Raw genomic sequence first — 20,411 nt, 5'->3', positions numbered from 1 at the left:
AATGCATTTGTCGAGTGCCAGAGTGCCATTTTGAAAGCCATCTGGCTGGCTTTTCTATTTTATTTATTTATATTATTTGCACGCCTTAAAGCTCAGTGGGTCTCAGTGGCTCTTAGTGGCTCCAGTGGTTCCAGCAGCTATAGTGGCTTCGCAGTAACTCCAGTGACCAGTCACCAGTTTCCAGTTCCATATATGTGAGCATCCTCCACTCCGCTTGGATGATATTCATAGTTGGCGCACGTCCATCACTCGTGGCTTGTATTTACTTTTATTTTCTCTTTTTTCTTGGCTTTTTTTTATGATTTTTTTAAACTTTTTTTAAATTTTTAACTGGCATTGGGTATGGAGTTTTATTTTAGAAAATTTCGGGACTTTTTCCTGTGCTTTGAGATGATTGATTAAAATAGTATCTTTTTTTTTAATGTTTCACCAAGCTATTTATTAAAAAAAGCTAAGCCATATTTAGACTTTAATAATATTAATATTATTTTCAAATTCATTTCCCTCATTTTCAATATTTTAAAGTGCACTAAAGTGTATTATTTAAAAGTTCGGTTATATGTTTTAGAAAGTGTGTTATCAAGAATATTATAGATTATAAGAATAATACACACTTTTAAATATTTTCGAGAAAAATTTGTCAGTTTTTCGAAGAAATTTTCCCACTTTTAGAGCTTGTTTAAAAGGGGTTATATTTTTTATATTTTGAAAGTAATTTTATTGACGATTGTGGTTGCATTTCTTTGGTTTATTCGTGTTTTTACAATAAATACTCTTAAACTCGTTTTAAAATCAGTTTTTTATTATTTTTTGTATTTATTATGAAAATATTTTGTTTAATATTTAGGAGTGCCACCATAAGAACTAAAGTACTGGTGTCTAAGCAATTCAGAGTTATTTTGTACAAGAATTATAGATTATATAGAATATTATATTATATATAATATAACTAGATATATCTAATTTCCTGATTTCCATGATAAATAAGTTTCTGAAATAGTGCCTTCAGTAATATCCCCAACTAAATTCCTAAATTTTGACTATTTAGACTCTCGTTTGTATTTTCGAAAACTTTTCGATACCTTTTTCCAACTTTTTCGATTGATTCTTGAAGAGTATTTTATATTATATTATATATATGTATATTATGTTATATATAACTATATATGTCTAATTTTCTCGCTGATTAATAAGTTTCTGAATAAGTGTCATCAGTAATATCAAAATATCTATTGGTAAAAATTAGTAAAATTCACAAACTCCAAAACTTTGATTGTTAAGACTCTCGTTTATATTTTCGAAAACTTTTCAAAACCTTTTTCCACCTGTTTCGATTGATTCTTGAAGAGTATTTGAGCCTCCATGTTATTTATGGTGCTATCTACTTGTCTTGTCTGCGATCAACAAAATGATTTTCCTCCATTTCCCTCCCTGGCTTTTAATTTTTTGTTGTATTTGAGATTGGGTTGGGACTGAGGCTGTTGGTTTTCTTAATTCAATTCATTTTATGCGTGAAAACTCGTTGAAAAAAACGCCAAAGCTGGCCAATTCGAAGGAGAGCGGGCGAAACAGTTATCTCAGCAGGGAATGGTAATGGGAATTCGGTGGAGATGTCGATGGAGAGTTGGAGAAATGGAGAAAGAGACTTGAAGACTTGAAGAAGCTCTCTTTCTCCTAGGGGCCTAGTAGGCTTTCCGCTTGGCCAAGACCAATTTTCACTCAGCCCTCTCCACGGCTCTCTGTTCTGCTCCGTTGCGAGTGAAATGGCCAACAAGCCAGGCCGGAGTCAGAGTCAGAGTCAGAGTCAGTGGCAGAGACAGAGCCAGTGGCTCTTTCTGTGTCTGGTTTTGTCTGTTTTTGTTGTTGCGCCGTCTTGCCGTCTTGCCGTCTTGACCAAGTCCGTTTTGGCCAGTTTTTCAGTTTTCAGTTTTCAGCCAGTAGTCGCCAGTTGTTACAAATGTGCGGTAACGGCATCACGCAGTTTGAAAAGTCGCTCCGTCGGATTCTTAGCGGACTTTCTTTCTTTTTTTCAACCAAACCAACTTCTCGTGTTGCCTCCATTTCTTTTGCTTTATTTTGTTCTGTTTTTGTGTTTTAGTGTTTCGAGTGTTTTTTTAAACTTGGCTTAAACAAAGTCTACTCAGATTGACCTACAAAAATTGGAATAATTTTAAACAAATGTACGATAAACAAAACTCTTTCGGCCGGCAGTTCGAAAATAAATCAAATTCTTAAAAATAAAACATGAAACTTCACTTTTAAGCACAGACAGTGCGTTTCAAAACAGTCAGGTCGGTCGGCAGTTGACACCTTAATGCGAAAATGGTCAGAGAAATCGCAAGGTTGTCTATTTTTGGTCACTTATAAATAAAGCTTATTGTTTTTTTCATTTCCAAAGTGATTAATGGTGTTTTTAGGTGAAGTATTTAAATAGTTTTCATAGCTTTCAATTTTTGTTAAAAATATTTTTGTTAGTTAATTTAATAGCTTGTTCTTTGTACTTTAATATTCTGAAAACATTTTTTTAGTTTTCTGTTAAAAGTCATATATTAATTGGAATTTGAAAGACTTGATGTTTTTATTTCATAGTTTTGAAGTAGAAAACTTTGAAATGGTTTTCTAATGCTTTTTTTTTATCGATATATATCGATAATCGTACTCCATTAAAATTTATTATTTTAATAAAATAGAAGTTAGCAATTTCATAGAAGTTAAAATTCATACAATTGTATAGATTTTTGAATTTAAAGAAGAGCAGTACTGCAATAACTTTAGTAGTTTTATAGAATTTGTAGTTAAATGCTGCTTAAAAACATTCCAAGTTTTTTAATTTTTTAGAGGAAGATTTATTATTCCATGACTTAGTTAATTAATTATTTATATAAAAGAGCAAATAGTGTAAGAATTTCTTGAAATTCTTATTTGAAATTAAAATAAAAGGATAGAAAAGTATAGAAACTTCACTAAACATTTTATACGATTGCAATTGAATATTTTTGATAAATTTATCAATTTTATCGATAGAATTTAATGGCACTTATTTAATTTTGAATAGAGAATATAACTTTTGAATATAGTATCAGCTTATCACAAATTTTAATCAACCTTAAGAGTTTTTTTTAATATTTAAATGCAATGTTTATGATTAATTAATCGATTTAATCGATATATATCATAAAACACTACTTTCCGATACTTTCCTATAAAAGTCAAGCAATTAGCAAGCAGGATGTCAATGGATTCTCTTTGACTTTCAAGATACCCCAAATCATGATCCATAATTATGTGATTACTTCATGCCAATTGAAGAAAAATAAATGTGAAAAAATGGGAATGGGGAATCCGATCCGAAACCGATATCTGGAAATTGGCCAATAATTTGGCCAGCAACCAGCCAGTCAGATAGCCAGCCATCCGTGCCACATTGATTTGAAAGCAATTATATGGACGGGGCAAGATTGTTTATTTTTTTTGTGGAGTTTCATGTTTTTTATTATTTCATTTTGTTTGATTTTTTTCGATTTTTTTGATTTTTTTGCGAATCAACTGCACCGACAGAGAGATAGATAAGACCGGGAGTTTGGATTGAGTTTTTTCAGTCAGTCAGTCGGTCCATCAAGTGGAAAGACAAACCAAAACCGAACCAAATTAACCGGGCAAGCCGCAAATGGCAAATTAAAATAAATTGAGGCAGAAAAGCGTAAAAATAACAAGACAAATACGACGAATACGAATACGGCACGCATTTAGTTGCATTTTGCCAATTTCCACACGCTTTAAACTGAAAAGCAACTAAACAAAAAAAAAAAAAAGGATAGCAACGATAAATAATAATAAATAAATAAGAGATGGCTCGATGTGTGCTCCGTGTGTTTGTTTAAGCCAATTCAAATCGAAACTCTGGCCATTGCGGTTCGGTATTAGCCAAAGCTTTGTACTTTGTTGTTGAAACAGTCACGATGCACTGAACACTTTCACTCACTCACTTGCCACACTCGCCAAATGGCCAAAAAGCCAAAGCCAAGTCCTCAACCCTGAACCCTGAACCCTGATACCCGCATCAGGATGTCGCAGAGCGTTCGGGCCACCAAATCCAGCACCCAGGCAGCCGCAGTCGCCACTGGCGTCCAACTAGCCACTGGCGGCGGCAGTGTACCCCACAAGTTCAGCAGTATTGTCAACAAGGTGGAGTCCCTCATCAGCAAGATGCACCACGACAAGGTCAACAACTTCAAGTTGCTGCAGCAGCAGGGCCAGGAGAAGCAGCACGAGCAGAAGGAGCACCAGCACCAGCACCAGCAGCAGCTGCAGCAGGATCAGGAGCAGGAGTGCAAGTGCGCCTCCTTGGACTCCCTGAACAACCTCACAGACGAGGAGCAGGAAATGCTCTACACGGACTCGGATGATGCGGAAATAGCCCATATAACTGGGACCACAGCTGCCCAGGTGCATCGTGCCCAGCAACAACAGCTCCAGATGCAATTGCAGTCCCGGCGAAGTGATCTCGACCAGCTGACCAATGAGAGTATCCGCGAACTGAACGAACAGTGCTGCCTGATGCCGGCGGAGAGGTCTGGCGGGGATCTGGGGCTGGCCAATGACAACGCCTGGAGCGTGGAGGAGGACATCGTCTACAAGTGCTGCACGGCCACCACCTCGGCCACTATTAAGTCCAACTCCTCGGGGGGATCCCTCTGCGAGCAGTGCTGCCTGGAGGAGCAGCAGCTCACCTACAAGTTGCAGATGACTGGACAGCACGTGGACAGCAACAATAATCACAACCACGACGATGGCGAGGAGGAGGAGGTGCACCTGGAAGTGGAACTGAAAATGGAGGAGCAGGTCAAGCTGGAGCAGACTAACCTGGAGCACTGTCTGGCCCAGGCCATGCCCCAATCCCTGGCAGCCTTGGCTCTGCCACAGTCCAATGTCATCGGATGCCCTATTCCTCCTCCGGGCAATCCTCCGGCTTTGCTCCTCGGCGGCGGCACCAAGACCCGGAGGGTCAGCAACGCCAGCAGCGGATCCGTCAGCCGCATGGAGACCATACTCGAGGAGCCTACGGAGTCCAAGATCTCCGTCAAGGAGATTCTGGCCCGATTCGAGACCATGAACTCCAACGAGGTAATGTGAGGTTTTTGATTTGTCATTGTTTCCCCCTCTTTTTGGGATTTTTAGTCAACGTTTTTTTTTTAATCAAAGGATTTGGTCCCTATTTGTTCGTTTAATCGATAGATCTATCGATATCATCCTTTTAATGGCGGGTCATTGCCATCTCTATCAGGTTCAGTTAGAAGAAGAAGAGTTTATAAAGCTCCATTTTGTGATTTTTTAATTATAAATTAAATTTAAATTTAAATGAGCTAATGCAGCTTTCGTAATTTTTTTCTTTGCTCAGATCTTTAATTCCCTTAACGAACTATAGTTTGAGGCTTTTATTTATTAACTCTTTAAGCTGCAATCGCCATTTTAATTGATTAAAATGGAAACCTCACGTCATGATGCAAAAACTATCGGAAGGTCTTATGCATATATTCAGTGGTTTGAGTTTTTTCCGTTAAGTAAACTGAAATTTCCATCAAAACTTCCACATATTGATGGCTGTTGACCGTTTAAGCTTTTTGCGGTTCCATTCAATCGCTGCTTTTTCAACTCAATTTCCCCCTCAAGGTTCGGAAGTAAAAACAAACGACAGGTTAATCAAATACAAATGTAGTTTTTTCCCCATTTTTTGGGTAGAGAGTCTGGGCCCACCTCGATCAAAATGAATCATGGCCAAAATGGGGGAAAAGAGGTTTACAAAAGGGGTAGAAGCGGGAGGGAAAAGAGACAGCTGGGCAGCTGGGGCAGCTGGGCTGACAGATGAATGCTAACGGTGTTATTAAGTCGACACATAATCGCATTATTAGCGTGGCCAACCAGACAGAGACAGAGAAGGAGGAGGAAGATGGAGAGAGATGAATGCACAAAGGAAAATGGCCCAGACGAGGCCGAAACCAGCAACCCACCAATCGGCCCACTTGCACTGCCAGCTCTCTTACATCATCCGCTTGTTGTTTTTGGCTAATTAGCTGGCAAAGTGATGATCTTAAGGTGTCGGGTGTCGATTATACAACAACAAGTGATACCAACATCTTTAATGGCCTGGCACTTCGACTTGGCTTGGATGACCCCACAGATTTTAGCCCTAAAAAGTGTGTAATTTTTTCTGGTGAAATTTTAATGGTAAATTGGGGAAATGTTGGGAAATTGTTAAGGGATCATTGGTTTCAAACAGTTTTGTAAAGTGTTGGAGGTTTGGAAACTTATATGTACATATGTACTACATATTAACTACTCCTTAGAAGTTAAAAAAACGAAATATTTTGTTTAAATTTTGGTGAATAATGAAATCCAATCAACATAACTAAGTTAACGGTAATAGTGTGATTGGATGTATTCATTTATAATTTGTATATCGATACTTAATATTCGAATATCGATATTTGATTCAAACAGATATGAAATATCGAAAATATGTTCAAATGTGTTAAACTTATTTAATTGAAAATTTCTAAAATTGCAATAAAAAATCTACATATATTTGCTTCTTTGAAAGTCATTTGGATTTTAGATTCAAGTTTCGTTACTTTTTAAAAAAATATCTAACATATATCTTAACTATTTCACTTTAAACATTTCTATGAATATTTCAAATTAAAAATATAGCCTTGTCTTCGATCTTCAAGATGTTTAATTCAAACCACAATTATATAGAAATCAGACCATTTTGTTCAATTAGCCGAAGGTGAAATGAAGCTAACCAGGCTGAGATTGGCTGGGATGATCCGTAACATGTGCACTAGATTCCCAGGTGAACTCTCGGGAAAATAAAAAACTATCCGAAGAAGATTAAAAAGAGACTAAAATCGTGCTGGATCAACGAAGATGCCACCACGTTTCAAGTTCGATGACCAACTCTCTCAGTCTGCAGTCTTCAGTCTTCAGTCTTCGGACTTCAATCTACAGACTTCAATCTTTAGTCTTTACTGTCTTTAGTCTTTAGAGCAAGATGTGATACATAAAAGATCCATTAAAGAAATGAATAGACAATAAGAACACGCATCGTCTTCTGATTTTCTGATTCTTCGGATCTCTTCATTTCTTGACCCACAAAGATGCAGAGCGAGCGATAAGTACTCTATGGGGTTATGATACGTGAGCTCTAAAAAGCATTGTAATTTAACTGTAATTTGATTTCAATAATTTAATTACATTTTTTATGTTTTTTTTGGTGGCAAAGAGTGGTGGTAAATTACTTTAATTTCGTTCAAGCAACTGCACTCCGTTCGCCGTAAATCTAACCAAACAAACGGTCAGCTGCGCATTAATTTCGAATTTTAATTAACTTTAACAAGAGCAGAAGGTACACACACTCGCACACACACACACACACTAAATAAAAAACAAAAGCCAGCCGAAAAAGAAAGTTTATTTTTTTCCTAGCGGTCACTGCGATAAAAATTATGGTACCCAACTCTTGATTTTTTTTAGTTGGTTGTTTTTTTTTATTTTTATGTACGAGTACATAACATACTCGTGTGTGGATTCGATTCTCATTGCAAGCCGTTTGTCGGCCAGAAACTGGAGCAACTGCCTCCGTCCGATTCAGGCCTTTGTGACCCAGTTGCTGGCCCGGTTCTGGTGCGCCATTAAGCCAAGATTTGGTTCACGACAAGCTGGCGGCCCCAAAAGTGGACACTGGATTTTATAAAGTTAACCTGGTCAACATGTTGAGGTCTTTTCCGACACTTTTTCTAGCTCCCAAGCTCCCAAGTGTGTTTTTTAGGGTTCTGGGTAATCCTGTTTTTCAAGTCCCCATTTCTAAAGATTTTGCTCTAAAAAATTGCTTAAAAGTAGTTTATTTTCCTCGAATAGTATTTTTTTAAATTAGTTTATTTAGAAAAATAATACAAATTGCCTAAGGTCTTTAATGATTATTTGTCTTTGAACTCTTAAAGTATAGAATGTAGTATTTGTTCCCAAATTTGTAAATTTAGAGGAAAAAATTAGCTAATAAAATAATAACCAAAAATAGACACCTTCTTAAATATTCCCCCTTTACTTTTTTCTGCCTAAAAAAACAGAAACCTGTTGCAATTCTTTATGTGCAACATATGCAACACTAACTAGACCAAAAAAAAACCCCAAAAAATTGCACATGCATTTAACCATTTGTGGAAATATTTATGGTAATATCCATATGGAAATTAGATCATTTAAGCAATCTTATTTTTCTGTTACCATTTCAATTTCGTGTCTAACATTTTTTAGGCCAAAAGTTAAGCCATAAAAGCTGGAGAAAAATATAACAAAAAAACCCGAATAAAGAGGCATATCAAATGTCAATCAAAAGACAATAAAGTCATTAAATGGAAGACCAAGAAAAGAAAAGAAAACCAGAGGATTGATTAATGATTGAGTTGCTTTATAGCGATATGGCGCCTAATTTGAATTTAATCGAAACACTTTTCCTATTTTTTACGGTATTTGTTTATTGTTGGCTTTTGGCACCTTCGTGCTTAAAAATAGCATTTCAAAAAATACTGTTTACTTGCTGGTGTTTCCAGTTTTTTCATGTTTAGGCCTCCGAAATTTAAACAATGCGCATAATTTTTTCGCATTTGGCAAGCTGATTGATTGGTGAAAGATTTCCGCTTTCATAAACAACAACTTTTACTAATTTTTTACTTGCATGACTTACTTGACTGCAAAAAAGTGCATTTAGGAGAGGAAGTCTATAAGAGCAAGTCTATAAAATATATGGTATACATATATATAGAGTACGATGATATATCTGCGTGAGTGAGTGAGTGAGTGAGTGACTGGACGAGTGTGGGCGTTGCACGAAAAGAAAGCAATTGCAACAAATTGCACAAAAACAAAATAAATAATTGAATGCAGGCAATAAAAGTATACAAAAAATCATGAAAATAAAACACTTTCGTTGCCGAAAACGCCAGTTTCTACCAACAGTCTGCTGTCACCGGTCAATATGAGAGTATAAATCATCAATAGCCGTGACACGCCCCCTCCGCCCCTTGCAACCGGTAACGGGCAGCAACCAGTTGCCTCAAATAGTGGCCAAAAAGGCGCCCAGCAACTTTCACATGCCATTGACATGGCCAGCGAAAAATGTGAGTTGCAAGTTGCAGATTGCACATTGTACGTTGCAAGTTGCAAGTTGCAAGTGGCAAGAGGCGAGCTGCTATCTTGCGCCCCGCAAAGTCAATTAACAAATTGCACCTTAACGCGGAATGCTTTCAAATTTCCAATTCAATATGCCAAGACGAATTTGAAAAACAAAGAAATTATTTTGTAAACAGCTTAGAGTTAACAAAAGATTAACGTTTTTATGATTTAAGCTTTGCATTAAGAGCTAAAAACTACAAAATATAAACAAAATTAAAACTCTACAAATGAAGAGAAATGGGTTTTAGGTTTTTTTTTTACCCGAAATCTGGCTTATTTTAAAAGAAACTGTAAAGCATTCTTTGAGTATTTTATGTTTTGAGCTTTAAATTAGACAATCTGGCTTAGTTTTAAAAAATGTATATTTTAAGCTTTCATTTCAGAGCTAAAAAGGCTTTCTGCACGGAATCAGGAGCATAGATCCCGTGTAGAACGCCTTTTTTTTATCGATATATGCCAAGGATGCCACCATGTTAACGATCCTCCTGATCCCGTGCAGAAGGCCCTTTCTTATCGATATATTCTAGGGATGCCACCAGGCTTACCGGTTAACCCGGTTCCCGCTGCGAACGGGTGACTTTAAAAGCATTTAAACTTATTTCTACTAAATAATTTAAATTCAAATAAATAACAAATAAATAAATGATGCTTGTGTTGAGAGATCTTTGAATATTTTAGTCATAAAATAGATAAACAAATAATAACAATATCTTTTTTTTAAGCTATATATATTTTTAATTAAATAGAAAGATATCCTCTTTAATAAACTCTAGCTAACTTTGTGTTTATTTTTTTTAAACCCTTTCAGTCTCAATCGAAGGCCTCAACTCTTTCGTCGGGAGCCCGGGCCGCCGCCCAGACCCTAAATGTGCCGCTGGAGCGCCTGGAGTCCCGCCAGGCGCACAACCAGCGCAACGAGCACGGCGTGGAGGGCTCCTCCTCCCGCCAGAACGACTCCCAGCAACAGCAGCTGCAGCAGTCCTCCAACCAGATGCAATCCTTGCACCACCAACAGTCCGAGCTGCACCACCACCTGCAGCAGCAGCAGCAGCTGGAGCAGGAGGCTCTGGAGGAGCAGCAGCTGGCCTCGGAGCACCAGCAACACCAACAGCAGCAGCAGCACCAGCAGCAGCGATTCCTCAAGCAGCAGAGCTATCTGCACTCGGCACGGAAATCGAACGCCGGCCAGCAGCCATCCTCCCTCACAAATGGACAGAGTCATCACCAGCAGCAGCAGCAGCAGGAGCAATTGCACCAGTCCCTGCCACACCACGACCTGGACGCCAACTATCTGCAGGACGAGAGCAATGGCGGCACTCCGCCCTCCGTCACCAAGTACTCGTTGCTCCAGTTTGCGATGCAACATTTCCGTAACGAGTGAGTAGTAGTTGAAGTCTATCCCCCCCGGGAGTCCCTAATCCCATTCTTCTTCTCGTTATCCTTTCTAGCCAACTGAGAGATGCAGATCGTCACCATGAGAGGCATCAGTCTGCCGCCAATCGGTCGTACGCGGAGCTCGTCAAGTGGCAAGGACATGCGATCAGGCTGCCCCTCCTGCGGCTCCCCAACGATCTGGCGCCCCTGGCTCTGGAGTGCTTCGACTGCATCCTGCGCTACTGCGGCGACATACCCCTGGATCCCGACCTCACCGAGGTCAAGTGCGTCTACACTGTGCTCATGGTGAGTGTGGAGAATCGAGAAATTCCGGTTCTAGTGCCCTAGAGTGAACTGCCCATGAACTGTGAACTACCGGAAATGGGAGTAGCTAACCGGGTCATGTGTTTGGGAATCTTAAAGGGAGAGAAACTTGGCCTTAAACTCAACCTGTTAATTCCTTATCCTTCCAGCACTGTCACAAATATCTGGCCCTCCGCGACGAGGTCTACTGCCAGCTGATGAAACAGACTACGGCCAATAGATCGCCCTGCCCGGACAGCTCGCAGCGCGCCTGGCGACTTCTCAGCATTCTGGCCGCCTACTTTGGCTGCTCGGATGCACTGCGTCCCTACCTGATGGAGCACCTGACCTCGGCGGCCTCGGACAGGAGGCGTTCCTGCCATGGCACCGCCGCCGTTTGCCTCACGAATCTCCGGAAGACAGCACGCTGCGGCGGCCGGAAGAACGTGCCCAGTGTGGAGGAGGTGACTGCCGTGTCGGCTGGAAGGTCGGCCCGTCGCCAGATCTACCGGCTGCCGGGAGGAGCGGAGCGCGTGGTGAACACTCGCTGCTCCACCGTGGTGGCGGATGTCATTGCGGAGTTGTGCGCCCTCCTGGGCGTGGAGTCCGAGGCCGAGCAGCAGGAGTTCTCGTTGTACTGCATCGTCCAGGGCGATGCCTTCACCATGCCCCTGGCTGCGGACGAGTATATTCTGGATGTGACCACGGAGCTGCTGAAATCCGGCCAGCCCTTCTACCTGATCTTCTGCCGATCCGTGTGGCATTTCGCGCTGAAGCGAGAGCCCGCTCCGCTGCCTCTCTACGTGGAGGTGCTCTTCAATCAGGTGGCTCCCGACTATCTGGAGGGTCTGCTGCTGGAGCTGCCGGGCAACGGAGTGCCCGTGCCGGAGATGGTGCGCGACATGGCCCGGATAGCCGCCCTCCTCCATCGCGCCGCCGACCTGAGCCACGTCCCGGCCATGAAGGAGATCAAGTTCTTGCTGCCCAAGCCGGCGCTGGGCATTCGTGAGATCCGTCCCGCCCAGTGGGTGGGCCTGGTGCAGTCCGCCTGGCCGCAGGTGGCGGGCCTGAGTCCCGGCCAGGTCAAGGCCCAGTTCCTGAATGTCCTGGCAGCCTGGCCGCTCTTCGGCAGCAGTTTCTTTGCCGTGAAACGTATCTGGGCGGAGGAGGGTCCCCACGTGGAGGACAGTCCCATGTGGCGCGACCTCATCCTGGCGCTGAATCGCAGGGGTGTGCTCTTCCTGGACCCCAATACCCATGAGACCCTGCAGCACTGGAGCTTCATGGAGGTTATATCGACGAGGAAGGTTAGTTATCTTTTCTTAAATGATTTCTTGAAATTTTATTAATTTTTTCCGCCATCCGGCATCCGCCATGTTAGGTTCGCTCGGAGGATGGCGCTCTCTTCCTGGACATGAAGGTCGGAAATCTGATGCAGCAGCGCGTGATCCGCGTCCAGACGGAGCAGGCGCACGAGATCTCCCGCCTGGTGCGACAGTACATCACCATGGCCCAGATCAGTCAGCGGGACAAGCGGGAGCTCAACTAATCCCCTCCAGAGCAACCCTCCAGAGCAACGAACGAACGCCCCATATTATTATTATTATGATTATTATTACGATTATTATTATTATGATTATTATTATGCTGATTATTATTATTTTATTGATATTCGATCGAGTAACCGAACATTTTTTTGTCGTTTTGTAAGATCCCCTGCTCCTATGTCCTGGTTTCTGCAGATCCCACTTCCACTCCCACGCCATATAAGATCCCCAACTCTTATCCTTTTTTTTGTGAATCCTCTCAATAATATGCCCTATTTTGTGTTTAATTTTTAAGGAAACTGAGTGCAATCCGAGTCCAGAAACCCGCTCTCCGAGCTTCAATCCAATCCCACTTGCTGTAGTCCTCCTGATGCTCCTGATATCCCCTCGAATTCTGTTAGCACTTAAGATTAGCAAAACTTGATTATTATTATTTGACATTTTTTTTGAGACATTTGTTAAAACGATAATTGCTTAGCTTAATCCCTAAACAAAAAATCATTATCATAAATAAATACAATTTATATTATGTATATCTATCGCAAAAAAAAGAGAGAGTAGCTTCTTAACTATATTATATTTGGTATGAGTTGATCGCTGTCGTCCTCCTCGTCGTCCTCGTCCTCGTCCTCCTCCTCGTACTCCTCGTCCTCATCCTCATCCTCCTCATCATCCTCGTCGTCCTCCTCCTCCTGCTCCACCGCTGCCCCCGCCACTGGCTGTTTATCCTTGTTGGGTGCCACGGAGGATGCAGCTGTTGCCACTGCCACTAGTGTCCCCTTTGTTGGCTCCTGGACTCCTGACGATGGTCCCGCCACACTTGTTGCGTTCCCCTTTATGATTGGCGAGGTGGAGCGCGGTGGCTGCAGTGGAGGATGTGGTGGCGGAGCAGCAGTTGTGATGGCGCTTAACGCTTCATTAGTCGCATTGTGGCTGCCAGCTCCAGTTGCCAGCTTCAGCGTAGCCTCCCCCTCCCCCCCGGTCGTCACGTTGCCTGTGGCCTGTGCCATAGTTGTGGTATCATTTGTCCGGCGCTCCGTCTCCGGCTCCGGCTCGTTAGCTCCCGACGGCAACTTTTCCACAACACCTGTTCCCTCCAAATTCAAATCAGAGTCTGCCGTGGCAGTGGGTGTGAGTGTGGGTGGAGTGGTTGGAGTGGGTGGAGTGATACGCGGCGGCGCCACCGAGGTCAATAAAAAGTCATCCCGAATCTCACAGTTCTTGCCCAGATACCCCTGTCGGCACTGGCACCGATAGCTCCCGTCCTCGCGGCTCAGGGATATGCATTTTCCCTCGTTCTCACACGTCTCCGGATTATCCTGGCAGTAGGTGAGTTCTATGAGAGGGGTATGAGTGATATGAGTGGGTAGTTACGGGTCACTTAGTTACTCACTCTCGTCGCAGAGCATGCCACCCCATCCCGGGTGGCAGTTGCACTCCCACGGCGCCTCGCAGTCCCCATTGGCACATCCCGGATATGGGAAGCACTTGTCGCACTGGCTTCCCGTCCAGCCCACTTTGCAGCTACTCCGGCGGCCCGGAAGGGATGGATATATACAATTAGTTATTATTAGTACATGGGGGTACATGGAGTCCCTCCACTCACCGGCACTCTCCAGGCTTACGGCAGTAGCCGTGCTGTTTGCTGCAATCCGGATCACAAAGGGCTGGAAGTGTCAGAGAAGAGAACAGAAGTCCTAGTCCGGAGCAGAGTCTATCACTTTGGACTTACGTGTCTGGCACAGCAGGCCCGTATAGCCCGGCAGGCAGAGGCACTCCAGGGGCTTGTTGCAAGTGCCGTGCTGGCAGCCCGGCATGGTGGCGCATTCGGTGCAAGTGCGTCCTCCGTATCCGATACGGCAGCGGCACTCTCCCGGTGCCTCGCAGTAGCCTCGCGTGCTGTGGCAGCCACTCCGGCAGGTGGCTACGGATACAGGGTATCTGAGTAAGTCTTAACCATGGAGAGCTATGTTAGACCTACGTTCAGTGCAGAAGAGACCCGCCCATCCCGGCTTGCAGATGCATTCGAAGGGCTTGGTGCAGCCGCCGTGCTGGCAGCCCGGCAGGGGGATGCACTGGTCGCACATCTCCCCGCTGTAGCCGATGCGGCACCTGCACTCCCCCGGGCGCTGGCAGTAGCCGTTCATGGGATCACATCCCCGCCGGCACATCGGCACCTGGCAGAGATCCCCCTGCCACCCAGGGAGGCACTTGAAGTCGCCCTTCTCGTCGCAGACGTAGTGCACACTTTGCTTTTGTTTTTGGGATTTCTCACAGGCCTATGAATGGTAATTGGAGGAGTTTATTTTCTAAGGATGTGTGGTAGTCCTTACCCTCTGTTTCCAAAGCGGAATATTGGAGTTGGTGCTCTGGCGTGCCTCGAAATTGCGTCGGAAGGACTCACCTCCTGGCAGCACCATGAAGGTGATGAGGAGCAGAGTTGTCTCTTTCTCGGGCCACATATTGGTTATTACTTTGTCATTAACTTAAAAAAAAATAAGTAAAAAATAAACAATTATGCACAACAGATCGTGGTAGAGGCTTTCGTTTCAAAGCCAAATCCAAAACCAATCTTAGACCGTTAAAAGAAATCGACTGCCCACACACTCCACTCTAGTCCACTCCACTCCAGTCACAATTAACATGTTCGAAGACAACTTTCTTCGCTTCGACAGAATGGGAATCACACACGAGAACTGATTTGTTGATGAATCACCAGCCGGAGGAGGAGAAGCAGCTCTCCAACAGGCCCACTGGCTGATCTCCTCCACCCACTAGAATGATGGAAAAATTACTCGCTTATCCAGAAGATACTCGGACAGGTGCACTCCACTCCACGATCGCTTTGGGACTAATCAATTAGCTTCTCGAAGAGCCCCAAGAGCCGTCTACCATTTCTCCGTCTTTCTTTTGGCCTTCACCGTGAACCCAGAAAGGCAGAGAGCCAGACACATAGAGGCACTTGGCCAGAGAAACACCTGGGTATTTGGGTCAACCGGTAAACAGCTGAGAACTGAGCTGAGAGCCAAGCCAGGCCATCACCAAGTCGGCCAGAACGAGTTACACTGCAACATCAACATTCTACACAAAACTAGTTCGGGGAGCTGCCTATATCTATTCCGATTTATGAATATTACAAGTCTACCTATTTATGTACCTTCCAATTCGTTTCTTATGAGTCCTCTCAAATAATTCATCAAATAAAAATAATGGTTTTAAAATAAGTTAAAAAGAAGTCTTGCAAATAAATTGTCTTCCATAGAGTGTCTTTAATTAGCCCTAACTTGGCCAATTCCAGTCAGATCGTGGAAGGGTACATCTTTCTAAACTCAGCACTTCAAGGACTCTACTTATCTGCCCATAAATAGGATATGCGTTTTGGGGACAAAATACAATATTTTAATTTGAAAATCAGATCCGAAAATCAGATCTCAGAATCAAAGTTCTAAGATCAAGAAGATATTCTAAGGTATAACCAAGAAGAGAATATGCAATTTTGCTTCAATAAAGTTTACAAAATAATAAAAATATTTGTGATACTTCTGATCTGATTTCCAATTTACTTTTTGGCAAATATTTTAACTTCTTTAACTTAACTTAACAACCATACCATCATGAATTTGAACAAAATTGGGCCAACATTCTATTTTAATAGTTAAAAAATAGTTGAGATATTTGCCAAAAAGGGTCGGAAAAGCATAGGAAAAGCCTTTTCCAAGGTGTACCTTCTAGGTTTTGGTCCAAAATTGGGCCAACATTCTACTCTAAGAATTTTGAGGATCCATTCATGCAGTTCGTTGGGGATTAGTTCCCTGGACATTAAAAGGTTTTCTGTTCCTTTCGGTTGTAAAATAGTTGAGATATTCGCCAAAAGGTGTCGGAAGGTGGTTTTCAAATGGTGCTAAGGATATCATCAGTTTGTATCCCCGATTTCCACTGATTACCCTTACCGCTTCAGCTTACTACTTTAATGACCCTAAGCATAGATGTATGATATATTAAAGTCTATGAAGTATTATTGTAGTACCATCTAGTACGTTTTTAAACCACTGGTATACTCGTCTCTCCTAGAATATACTTATAGAATATACCCCTAGAATATAGTCTATATATATAGTAGTATAGATAATCTGTATCACCTGAAATAGGAATGTGGCAAAAGGATATGTTGTGTGCTTTGTTGACGGTGGATACTTTCGGGTACAACATGTCCTTAGCTTTACTGAAATTTACATATTCTGAGGCCAAGATTTGAACAATTTAAGGTTCCAGATCGGCTCACGCATAGAAAAATTCCCAAAAAATACACATTACTCGTTAAAATTATACTTTTTCTTTATTGAATGATCTCATTATTAGTTTAATTATAATTTTATGAATTATTTTCGAGATTCGTGTGTACCTAATGTCCAGATTAATGCTAAGTACCGGACGTTTGTTCCGATTCCAGAACAATGGGAGTGATTTTGTTGCCAGTTTGGAATATTTAAATCATAAAGCGTACTACTTTGTACCCTCAACCACTTGGGACATGAACCGCGTGGGTCTCGAAGAAGTCGAAGACAGAACTACCTGTTACAGATACACTCATACACATCCAATATCCATATATATTATTATATATATATATATATATTCTTATGCCATAAAGCCCATATCATATTATGGTTGATAATCTGTGGCGGTGTTAGGCGGCATTTTGAAGACTTAGTCCCTAAATTCTAGTATTATCCGATCCAAGAATTGGGCATTCTTCTTTATGTTGGAGGGGTCACGGGGGTCAGGCCCTTAAGGCGCCCTAAACTACTAAGAACACGGCTACCGAGGACTCGTCCCAACAGCCATTGAAGCGGAAAAAGGACCGTCTTTACCGCCTTTACCTTCCTGCCTCCAATGTTTTGTTGGCTCTGTACCCGAATCCCCTCGGATCGCTGTGGCTCTTCACAAAAAAAAAATCATCTACAAGACCTCACCTTACATTCATCCGTTTTTTATGCTGCTTTTTTACTCTTAGACCTCTGGCTTAATGCTTAAATGCTTACATACGATGGAGTACTTGTGTCTTTCGGACATTAAAGGGGCGTGGCAGGAGCAGAACGGGATGGAGACTCGGGGTTCAAGAGCATGGACATAGTGATTCTTTAGATATGATATGATATGAGAGAGGGGAAAGGGTCTCAGCCGCTGCCTCAGCCGTACACCATTTTTCAAAAAAAAAAATTATATATGTATTTATCGGCGATCGCTAGGATTCCTGGATCCCGAGGATCCCTAGACGAAGATGAACTGCGCATGGTTGCACTTCTTGGGCGGTCCGACGGTCAGGCGGAGCCACTTGCCCCGGCACGAGGGCGCCGGCAGCGCGGTCCAGCGCGTCGTACGCCCGGCCAGACCCTCGCCCCGGCAATGGTAGCTGGGCGCCGGCGTGGGCGTAACCGGGGAGGGGGGCGTGACCGGTATGGGATTGCGCGGCTTGCGGGGATTCCTTCTCTCCTGACGCTGATGGCGGTACTCGAAACTCTCATTACTGCCCGTGTCCAGTGTGTTCTGCAGGTCATCTTGCTCCTCCGGCTCTCCATCCTGCTCCTCGTCGTCCTCCTCCTTGTTGGTGCTGTCGTCACTGCTGCTGCTGCTGCTCTCCTCCCCCTCCTCTATTGGGTCACTGGGCAAGGGGGCGTGGCTGGGGGCAGGCGGCTTGGTGGTGGTGGAGCTGGCAATCGAGTCCTGAATGAAAGCCTCCAGGTCGCAACGCACTGTGATGCGATCGCCTGCGGACGAAATCACAGCAAAAAATAAATATTTTCATTAAAAAGGTTTCGGTAATGTTACTGGAAGCGTAAATAGTAAAATGCCAAAAGGGAAACGGCTTAATTGCAAATTTCCACCACAAATAAATATCTCAATGCAGGAATTTACAAAACAAATATGGTAAAGTTTCTGCGTTTATCATTAAGTGGCTTAAAAAATTTATTGGTATTAAATTAAATTCATTTGTTAAGAAATTATTCATATAAGAAATACCTATTTAACAATTTCCAGGAATAAAATCAAACAGATTAAATAAATAAATTGTTGATAAGGGATTTTTAAACAAACAAGAAATAATTACAATTTCTGTAAAGCTTTACTAAACAAGCTGAACCTGCAATAGATACGATTTGAAGATAGAATTGAACATAGTTTTAAAATATGAGATTAAAAACTCCAATTTAATTGACGAAAATAATGTTTAACTACATATAATAAATTGAATAAAATTATTTCGAGTTTTCGCTTAAATCCAAAATTAAAACATGGTATGGTCTTCTGATTTCAATAAGAAAATAAAAATCTTTCATCGGAAAATGTTTGGGGAAAAATCATAAAAGACCAAAAATTAATGTAGAAAATCTGAGATTTCGACTTTGGATGAGTATTCCAAAGATATGGTAACTGCTAGATACCCTTTTTTAATTTTAGTTGGTTTTAGTTTAGTTAGAAACAATGATGGTCATCGCCATTACACGGCCCACATAATTCAATATATGGTAAAATTTGATCAATTTCTTCTCTTAGGTGTACCGCGGAAACTGTAGGTGATAGAACCTATGTTTGTTCTGGACTTTGGTTCAGGGAAGCTTAAAGGTTATGGAGCAGGTGGAATTATGCGTGGAGATTTTTTGCTGTTGGCCTGTGTAGTCAATAGATTTTCAAAACAAAGAATATAATAGTGCATACTTTTGGGCGTTGGCTTTGTACGGTTACCGGAAGTAAAAATTGTCTAAGCTTGCAGGGAAATAATTTAAAAAATATAAACTCTAAACTTTAATTTAACAGATTAACAACAAAAGATATAATATAATTCTGTGATATATTTGTTACATATTTACATATTTTATTTGTATTAATTATTCTGTTATTATAAAACAACTTAAATTAATCGGATACTGATTTTCCTACAACTATATACACACTACTTATATATAAGGCTTGCTAAAATTAGTTTCTATTTAAATATGTCGGCTTGGGAGATATATTTGTTAATTTAAAAAAATAAGAAACCTCACCTTCCAACATCAGATTATAGGGCGGCAACTTGTGGCAGGCCTTGGAGGACTTTATGACTTCAAATTCCACACAGTATCTGAAAATAAGATAAAAGAATTTCAATGAAATGCTGAGAACTCTTAAAGTCCTTTGGCGTGGGACGTGTAAAGGATTTGTGAAATTGAAAATCAGTTACAGCCTGGCATCTTGCTTTATGAATTAACCATCCGCATCAATTCATAATTTCCATTTTCTGTTCGGCAGATTCAATCGTTTGTGTGCCCATTCATCCTTTTGGTCGCTCCTTTGATTATGCATGTCCTTCGGGCGACGCCTCATTAGAGGGCTTTGGCCCTGGCCAGGACAGGACCAGAGCAGACCAGACCAGACCAGATGGCCTGGCCATTCAGTTGTTAAATATTGTAATTATTGTGACTCTGTGCTCCATGGCTCCATGGCTGGTTGAGACAGGGAAACTTGATTTGTGCAATTGTGCGCACAGAAAGGACTAGGACTAGGACTAGGACTAGGATGGGGGAGTGGGCGTCGTGGCAATGGGACTTCAAAGGACCTTCTCCCATTCTCTATTAAGCCTAACAATTTCCGTTTCCGCTAAGCAACAAAAAAATGATGGGATGGGAAAGCAAAAAACCAAATCGAACTGACAAGTGGCAGAGTCTGTCTGAGTGTGGGGGTGTCCTTTACACTCATACATGCGAGTGTGTATGTGTCTGACAGCTGTCAAGGTGTTGACAACGGAAATTGCGTCGGAAATTTCGAAAAGTGCCTGACATTTTGGGGGCATTTTTGATTTTAACCCCAAATCCCGAAGCCGGAAACCCTAGCCACTTAACCAAAAAATCTACACAGCTGCAGGATATATGTACACAGATATAGATATAGCTTATAGATGGCTGATCCTTCGATTTG

At 42.1% G+C, this 20,411-nt stretch overlaps 3 protein-coding genes across 11 annotated transcripts in view; 1 reads left to right on the top strand and 2 right to left on the bottom strand.

Annotated features, from left to right (window-relative positions):
• Positions 1 to 12,599, top strand: part of LOC6502993 (unconventional myosin-XV) — a 34,021-nt gene extending 21,422 nt beyond the window's left edge. For 4 of the 6 annotated variants that reach the window (XM_032453003.2, XM_014905794.3, XM_014905795.3 and 1 more), the window contains 4 exons: positions 10,040 to 10,608; positions 10,680 to 10,911; positions 11,079 to 12,215; positions 12,290 to 12,599. In XM_032453003.2, coding sequence (XP_032308894.1) covers positions 10,040 to 10,608; positions 10,680 to 10,911; positions 11,079 to 12,215; positions 12,290 to 12,457 — 2,106 coding nt within the window. In that variant the 3' untranslated portion in view covers positions 12,458 to 12,599. Of the gene's footprint in view, positions 1 to 797; positions 2,181 to 3,534; positions 5,125 to 10,039; positions 10,609 to 10,679; positions 10,912 to 11,078; positions 12,216 to 12,289 lie in introns of those variants that run through there. The other 2 variants (XM_044716883.1, XM_001963413.4) reach the window with 2 other exon arrangements.
• A 392-nt stretch (positions 12,600 to 12,991) lies between these two features.
• LOC6503114 (delta-like protein C) lies at positions 12,992 to 15,341 on the bottom strand. Its single transcript, XM_032453004.2, has 7 exons — positions 15,251 to 15,341; positions 14,789 to 14,940; positions 14,437 to 14,734; positions 14,188 to 14,379; positions 14,062 to 14,122; positions 13,849 to 13,979; positions 12,992 to 13,791 (listed from the first exon to the last, which is right to left on the bottom strand). Exons 2-7 carry the CDS (start codon positions 14,915 to 14,917, stop codon positions 13,025 to 13,027), a joined length of 1,578 nt encoding a protein of 525 aa, XP_032308895.1. The 5' UTR covers positions 14,918 to 14,940; positions 15,251 to 15,341; the 3' UTR covers positions 12,992 to 13,024.
• A 1,437-nt stretch (positions 15,342 to 16,778) lies between these two features.
• The window catches only part of LOC6503113, a 107,937-nt gene continuing 104,304 nt past the window's right edge, over positions 16,779 to 20,411 (bottom strand). For all 4 annotated transcript variants that reach the window (XM_001963411.4, XM_014905820.3, XM_044716882.1 and 1 more), the window contains exons 5-6: positions 19,502 to 19,578; positions 16,779 to 18,223 (exon numbers count right to left, since the gene is read on the bottom strand). In XM_001963411.4, the coding sequence (XP_001963447.2) occupies positions 17,727 to 18,223; positions 19,502 to 19,578 (574 nt within the window). In that variant the 3' untranslated portion in view covers positions 16,779 to 17,726. The remainder of the gene's footprint in view (positions 18,224 to 19,501; positions 19,579 to 20,411) is intronic.

The sequence above is a fragment of the Drosophila ananassae genome, chromosome XL (genome assembly GCF_017639315.1).
Source record: "Drosophila ananassae strain 14024-0371.13 chromosome XL, ASM1763931v2, whole genome shotgun sequence".
Classification (NCBI taxonomy): domain Eukaryota; kingdom Metazoa; phylum Arthropoda; class Insecta; order Diptera; family Drosophilidae; genus Drosophila; species Drosophila ananassae.
The sequence above is the reverse complement of the archived record's forward strand: the minus strand, read 5'-3'. Positions and strand labels throughout refer to the sequence as shown.